The sequence below is a fragment of the Sinocyclocheilus grahami genome, unplaced genomic scaffold (assembly GCF_001515645.1).
Source record: "Sinocyclocheilus grahami isolate Dianchi unplaced genomic scaffold, SAMN03320097.WGS_v1.1 scaffold1113.1, whole genome shotgun sequence".
Lineage (NCBI taxonomy): Eukaryota > Metazoa > Chordata > Actinopteri > Cypriniformes > Cyprinidae > Sinocyclocheilus > Sinocyclocheilus grahami.
Window position 1 is genome coordinate 120,451 of NW_015506292.1, and position 8,409 is coordinate 128,859.

At 34.0% G+C, this 8,409-nt stretch overlaps 1 protein-coding gene across 1 annotated transcript in view; it reads left to right on the forward strand.

The window, feature by feature from the left end:
• The first annotated feature begins 2,811 nt into the window (after window positions 1-2,811).
• The window catches only part of LOC107566921 (receptor-type tyrosine-protein phosphatase mu-like), a 181,706-nt gene continuing 176,108 nt past the window's right edge, over window positions 2,812-8,409 (forward strand). Inside the window, exon 1 of the mRNA XM_016252498.1 lies at window positions 2,812-3,091. Within this exon, the coding sequence (XP_016107984.1) occupies window positions 2,828-3,091 (264 nt within the window). The 5' untranslated portion in view covers window positions 2,812-2,827. The remainder of the gene's footprint in view (window positions 3,092-8,409) is intronic.

The following is an 8,409-nucleotide window of genomic DNA, read 5'->3' on the forward strand; positions in this document are numbered from 1 at the left end:
CTGTGCTTCTCTGTGTTCACTGTGTTTCATTGTGCTCCCTGTGCTTCACTGTGCTTCACTGTGCTCACTGTGTTCACTGTGCTTCACTGTGCTTCACTGTGCATGCTTCATGTTAGCATGGCGCCAAGGTTTTTACAGTTAACTATAACAATAATTTTGCAATTAAAGTTAAATAATAATGATAATAATAATAAGTACATATATATATTTGCATGTTATTTACATTTCATTTTTTTTAAATTGAGTTTAACTTGATGAACAAAAATAACTGAAACTTTAAAATAACCTTTCGTAAAGAAAATACAATTAAAATAAATAGTATTGCAAAAATAAATAATTTTGTAATTAAAATAAACTTTAACTAAAATAAAATATAAAAATATTTTTAAATGTTATTTTCACTTCATTTCTCATTCTCATTTAGTTTAACTTGATGTACTAAAATAAAAAACAAATATCTATCCATCCATCAATTTTCTGGTGCTTATCCGGGACCAGTTTGTGATGCCTGCAAATAATTTTTACTAAATTAAAGGTAAATAATATTACCAAAAACAATTATATTTTCATAATCAAAATAAACTAAAACTGAAAATAAATAAATAAATTATATATATATATATAACTTTTAAATTTTATTTTCATTTTATTTCTCATTTTCAAAGAACTAAGAGTAAAACTGAAAAAACCTATATAGACCTTTAAAAAAAACTAACTACTAATTTAAAAAAACCTTGAAAATTGAATTTAAAAAATGAAAATATGAAAACATTTGAAGAAATAATAAAACATATGAATATGAATAAAACTATAATGGTATCTCAGAGATGCTAAAATAACACTGAGGAAAATCCTCTTTTCATCTTCTTTCCACTCGTTATAGAATGCTAACATACGTCTGTTTCTGCAGCTTGTGCACTTGGATGCAACAGTTTAGTGTGTATGGAGTGAGACTCTGATCGTGGAGGTATAAAGTATAAAGCACAGTATTTAGTGTTGAGCTAGTGTTCTGCACATGCTCACAGATGTGAGGTTATGGAGAGCTGATGCAAACAGTGCTGTGTGTGTCAGCAGATTCAGTAATGAGTTCATTGTGACAGTAGGTCTGGATCTGCATCTGTCGTCTGTTCAGAGAGTTCAGACCTGCTGCATTCATGAAAAACAACACATCTGATCCAGTTCATCCTGGAAAATCTGTTTTTTAAAATGGAACATTTCATGCAACCTTTAAACAAATTATGAACAATGCAATTATGAAATATTACTACAGTTATTCTGACTTGATAAAAATCAGTCTAGATTTGACAGCAGAAAGACACATGAAGCTCCAGCTGAAGCTGGACGTTTGTATAATTATAAACACAGTTTGATCATTTAGAGAAGTTCACGCATCTAATATGATCCTTTAGGCTTTCTAGGGTTAAAGAGTTTCTTCTTGAGTGTAAATGAGGGTTAAATGAGCTTCAGTGGCTCTGGACAAACACACGGCTCTCAAGTCGACATCTGCTTTCCGTCGAGAGCTGCACTGATGTGACAGAAGCTACTCATGAACTGTTTCAACACTTCACACACCTCATGCTGAACGAGTTACGCACACGGACACACTCAGAGGAAGTGATGCGTTTCACTTCCCGTGAACACAAACCAGCGCTGACATACTCGACACATGATGAGTGTTTGAAATGGGGTGGATGATAATGTCAGGATGCTGCAGGAGTGATTTGTTCTGCACATTTGAGCCACGCAACTAAAACCATAAAAACATTTTTGTTACTTGACATAAAATAAATGTTAACCAAAGTAATTTTTTTAATGTTTTTTTTAAATACTTCACCTTAAACATGAATAAACAATTTTTTTACTTTGGCAACTAACTGGAATAAAATAAGTTTAATTTTATTAAAGTTAATACTGTTTTTGAAATTTGTTTTTATTTATGTTAATGTTTATTTTATGTCAAATAACATGTTTTTTGTAAACGTTTTTTGTACTTCAGCTTAACTTAAATGGAAATTAGAAATATTGCTTTGGGCATGTAACTGAAATAAAATAAGTTTAATTTTTTATATTTTATTTTATTCAAGTTAATGTTTATTTTATGTTAAGTAACATAAGTGTTTATGTTTTTAATTTAGGTTTTTTTAGTACTTCAACTTTATTTTTTACTACATTACTTCAAAAAATTAAATGTTGCTTTGGCATCTAATTTAATCTAATAATCTATATATATATATATATTTTTTTTTTTTAATGTTAACATTTATTTTATGTTTTATGTCAAGCAATGAAAATTATTTTATATTTTAAATTTTTTTTTTTGCACTTCAACTTAAACTAAACAAAAATTAGAAATGTTTTGTAATTAGAAAATTAGAAAATTTTATGTTATTTAGTTGCCATGTCAAAATTCCTAATGTTCCTTTAGTTTAACGTTCTAAAAGAAAAAGTAAAACTGAAATAAAATAAATAAAAACTATAGAAACATATTAAAAAAACAATAAAAATGACACAACAAAATTACAAAAATTTTAACTAAAATTATAATGTCAAATATAAATAAATTATATTTATTATAAATTAGTAAATTATTATTAAATTATGATTGAGTTTAAACTAATTGAAAGCTTGAAGATTGAAATTCTGTGAACTATCACCATTGCACACTTGAGCACGTATCCTGCTTTCTGGATGGATTTACTGATCAATGTTAGCGCCACAGAAAATTCACACAGGCATAAATGGACAGTACTGATTAGTTTGCACTTGTTGCCGTGTTGTATTTTCAGCTTGTAACCTTTGTGATTTGCTGTCGTCAGGTTCAGCGTTCATGATGGTGAACACCTCGGGACGGTCCTCCGGTCAGAGAGCTCAGCTCTACCTGCCGCAGTTCAAAGAGAACGACACCCACTGCGTCATATTCCAGTATTACGCCGCCAGTCGAGAGGGATCGAGTCCCAGCCAGCTGCTCATCTACGTCAAGGAGAACAACAGTCCTCTGGGCTTCGCCGTGTGGAACTCGTCCGGACCGGCCTTCCAGAAGTGGCAGCAGGTGGAGCTGGCCATCAGCACCTTCTGGCCCAATTTCTACCAGGTGAGAATATGTTCATTCAACAGCTAATTCTGTCTTCAAACGTTGCGGCCCGTCTCATTCATTAATTCCGTTTCCTGTTGCTCTTGACACAAAGTGGCTCGTGTTCGACGACTCGACACCTGCGTGTCCATGCGCCGACCACCGCCTTAATTAAAAGAAGAAGTTCAATTATTTTTCGCTGAAACGCTCCCCCATCGACCTCACAAATGAGTTTGGTGTGTACCGACCTGCAGGAAGTTCCTCGAAACCTCGATGTATGGCATTCAGCAGCTGATGTGTTCGTCTGTGGAGTATTTTGAGCTGAAACTTCACAGACACCTTCTGGGGACACCAGAGACTTATATTACACGTTGTAAAAACGGGCATAATATGTCTCCTTTAAAAAATAAATTAATAAATATTAATAGTAATAATAATAGAGTGATTTCTTTCAGTTAATTTATATAAAATATACAAAACATATAATTTATGTTTCTATAATTTAATTAATTTATATATTTTTATTTTTATTGGATCAGTGAAGTATGCAATCAAAAATTGCAATTTTTAAAATTTAAACTCACTTATTTAACATGAATATTGGGGATTGTGGGAGTGTTTGGGAGACTTGTGCTTTAAAATAGTGCTGAAACTATATACTTCATGAGTGATTCAATGTGAGTCATATAGACAGTCTCTTGGTTTGTTCCTGAGTGAATCATTGTTTTGTTCTAATGGGTTCACTGAATGATTCAATGACTTATATCATAGACAGTAACTTGGTTTGCTTCTGAATGAATCACTGTTGTGTTCTGATTGGTTCAGAGAATGATTCAGTGACTCACACGTATAGACACTCACTTGGTTTCTTCCTGAATGAATCGCTACATCTAATCTGTTCAATGAATGATTCATTGACTCATTCATAAAGGCTGACACTTGGTTTGTTCATGATCGATTCATTGAATAATTCAATCACTCATCGCAGAAATAGTCATTTAACTCTTTCCCCGCCAAACACGGAATTTTCCGGGTTTCCGGGTTCTCACTGTTATACGCTCTGAGGCACTATTACGCATCTCCTGAATGAGTCTAGAATGTGCCGATCAAAAACACAGGCGAGGAAGACGCAGAAACGAGCGATCTCCTATGTATGCATATGAAAAACAATGCGATCATCTACAATAAACAGCATATAAATGAAAAGTGCCTAATGTTACAGAGTAAAATGTAAATCCCGGAAGTGGCAAAGGACTGTGAAGCTTTGGGGGTGTTGATGGAAGCGATCTACTGCATCTATGCTTTGATCATCAAACTAAAAATGACCCAGATGTAGTTTTTGAAAAAAATGCAATTTTCTCAGCTTTTTGCTCAAAATGTTGCTTTTTTTTTTTTTTTTAAATAAAACTTACCTACATTCAAGTGTTGATAAAAAAAGAATGCTTGAAGCTTGAATAAAACAGATTTGTTTATTGAAAAGTAGAGGCTCTGTTCTTTATTTCGATGTATTGCATGTTCAGATATCCATACAACAAAATATTCTGGGGGCCATGAAATTTTTGTGAAAAACATAAAAAATGCTGGCGGTGGCTGGCAACTTTTTTCAAAAATGCTGGGGGCGAAAGAATGACAAATTATAAGTATTATTAGTGTTATTATTATTTCTTCTTATTATTGTTATTATCCATTAACATCCATCCATTTATTTATTTATTTACTTATTTAAGTATGAAGTTTCTGCGTCACTATTTTAATTTCAAAGCAAATAGCAATTATTTTCCAAACCGGTTTTCTTCTGCTTTGTGCTTCTTCAATACTCATGAGAATTCAAACTGAGACGGAGATTTTTGATCGCACACTTCACTCTCTTGTCAAATCAGAGCACAGCATCGTTGAGATCTCTTCTGAAACTCAAGAGCAGACACATGTAAGCCTCCTGAGGTCTTTTTCTCAGGAGAAACAGCTGAGAAGCAGTAGAGACTCTCAGTGTTGAGTCTGACGTGTGATTTCTCTTCCGTTGGGAACACACTTCATCTTGAGTTAGTATTTTATCCCGTCGTGTGTTCATGAGCATCAGCGTCCTCACGCTCATCAAACGAGTGAGAGACTGCTGGACGACCGACAACAAAAGCATCCAGAAGTCCTCAGAGAAATAAGCAGCATCTGCCGAGAGACACGAATCGCGTCTCCATCCTGCAGCGGCGCGTACGTAATTGCTGAGAAATGCGAATGTGACTTTTTAATACAAGCAGAGATTAACAATGCAATCTCCAATTCTTTAGTGCTGTGACTAATTAGCGATGCTAGGCTAATTGCAGGTTTGTGTAATTGCATTGTATCTTAAGAGTTTGTCAAGATGAAACCACCTGGTACATGGAAAATACTCAGCTCTCTTATTTTGTAATTACAGGGTTTGTGTTTTTATCTCCTGTTGCGCTTTTCTTCTAGTGCACAACGACTAATTGCATCGCGCTCGCTTCTGTTTTAATTGACAGTATAGTTTGAGTACGTGAATTGTGTCGGTCCCGTCCTGTCGTGACATTTCACACTGGATATTTTTAATGCACAGGTGAGATGGAGGATGCACACGTGACCTCTGACCTCTGCTTTGTTCCTGCGGCGCTGAAGACCACGAGAAACTGTGTTTAATGCTGATTGACAAACAGATGCGGCTTGAGTCTTTTGAAAAACGACTCACAAATAAACACCAGAACAAAAGAGATCAGACTCAAACGCTGAAGATAAATGCTATTCGTTTTCTAAATGGTGTTTATGGAGTTGCAATTATTAACATCGTCTGTCATTTGATGCACTGATGGGTGTTACAGGAGGTCATGTGTGCCCAAAACCCAATGAAACAAACTAAACTTTTACATGAGATTAATTATGTAATTAGAGAAGAATTGAGATCAGGTTCTTCTTGTCTGTTTTATTCAGAAAGTTGGCAGAAAGTTTTAATTTTAGCTACAGTATTCAACAAATCAAAAAACTGAAGCATATTAAAAATATGTGCAGCACAAAAGCAGTGTTGAGTCGCTGGGGGATATTTGTAGCAATAGCCAACAATACATTGTATGGGTCACAATTATACATTTCTCTTTTATGCCAAAAATCATTAGGATATTAAGTAAAGATCATGTTCCATGAAGATATTTTGTAAATTTCCTACTGTAAATATATCAAAACTTAATGTTTGATTAGTCATATGCATTGCTAAGTACTTCATTTGGACAACTTTAAAGATGATTTTCTCAATATTTAGATTTTGTTGCACCCTCAGATTCCAGATTTTCAAATATTGTCCGATCCTAACAAACCATACATCAATGGAAAGCTATTTATTTTTTATTTATTGCGAAAAATTGACCCTTATGACTGGTTTTGTGGTCCAGGGTCACATTTAATATCTTCAATCACAGATATTCCTGTACCGACTGAAGCTATTGTTGTATTTGTTTACATCATACTTCATTTTATTTATGAGATTATAAATTGATCCAGTAAAAACAGGCTCCAACTTAAAAACAGACCGTGCATTTGGTCTTAAAGTGACATCAACCTAATAAACCTGCTTAATGAAAAATATCAGTGTATATTTAATTCAATTGGTTTTACATTTGATTATTTAATTTCTATTTTTACCTGAACCTACCTGAAAACTTAAAGCACTCTTCATTTGTATATTTGTCTTATTGTTTGTGTGTGTGTGTATATATATATATATATATGGAACTGACTTTATGTCCTGCTCACAGTGGCGTTTAACATGGAATGTCACGACTCGCTCTCGCATGAGTCCGTCATAAAATTACAATTAGAGGCCTTGATGCCTGCAAGCGTCTGCTAAACGACAGCAGAATGAAAATCAATTTGATTGGCCTAATAAAGTGATTTGTGTGCCACTAATAATTCACTTCATTTGCTCTTTTGTTCAGGCCGCATTGACAGTGTCTCATTCAGGTTCTCCTGAGAGACGTTTACTGCTGAATGTTGAACTCCAAGAGTGACAGTGACTCGAAACATACCAGAAAATACCACAACATTACTATGGGTATTATCTTGTGGTAATTGCATGGTGTTCTTTGAAGTACCATGTGAATATTATATGAACATGGTAATGAGTATCTTGGTATATGAAAGTATAGAATACCAGTATTGCTGTGATTTTGGCATGGTAACATGCTAATATTGTGTTTTTAAGATTATACTTTTAGACAATTTTTTAGAAGTATTTTGCAAATATAATGTAAATTTATGCAAATACCATGGTGCAGGATTATGATAATAATAGAAGTACCATGGTATTTTCTTCTGACGTTTTCCTGTCGTCACCAATTTTCATTTTAATTTTAGTTAAAGTTTTACGAGTGCTTTTGTCTTTTTTTATATTTATACTTAGCTTTAATTTATTATTATTTCAATTTTAATTGTAGTATTTTTAGTTACTCCAACTTATTTAAATTAAACATTTCTAAATTCATTTCAGCTTTATTTCAATTAACAGTTTTTAATAGTTTTAGTTTCAGTTAACAATAAAGACACTGAAATAAACCCAAATATAATGTGTTTTTACCAAGGTTATAATTTGGTTATACTTTTGGATCATGTATTTTATTATATATATATATATATGCCCCCAATAAAAATATATCATGTATAATAGTACATTACTATGGTAATATTTCAGAATCAGGAAATTACCATGGTATTATCATGTGATATGTTTTTTCTTTCTTGTCCAGTGGACAAAAGAGGAAAAGTTCATATCATATCACATGCAGGCAGTGTTGATGATACTGCAGAATTATTGTGATTTCTGTAGATGTCTGTGTTTTTCATCAGAATCAGATTTGCACACCCTCATGTGTTTAGCATTCAGTAAGCGCAGATTGTGTTATATTTTGTGACCGGCCTGTGATGATATCAGGACTTTTGGCCTTGTTAAGCACTGGACGTCTCTGGAGCTGCTGCTGCGTCTTCAGCTCTGGCACAGACACAAGATCCTCCATGCACAATATGAGGAGGAGGAGAACATGAGAGGAGCAGCGCAGTGCCGCAGGGCTGCCTGATGTCAGCGTTCATGTAATCTGAGCGCGTGGCTTTAGCCTGTTGTTTCCTGTGTGATCAGAGAAACACTCACAGGTGCTCCAAACAACAGACGACTCAACATGCAAACTCTGTCCTCTCAGTTCCTGTGAGAAACTCAGGACAATATGGACCTGCACCAACAATTTCCTGATGATTATACACATTTTGACTTTGAATAAAAACTTTAAGCACCTCATTCAAGGTTTTTTTATTTGTCAGTGCCACCATATGTGCAGACATACAGAGGAATC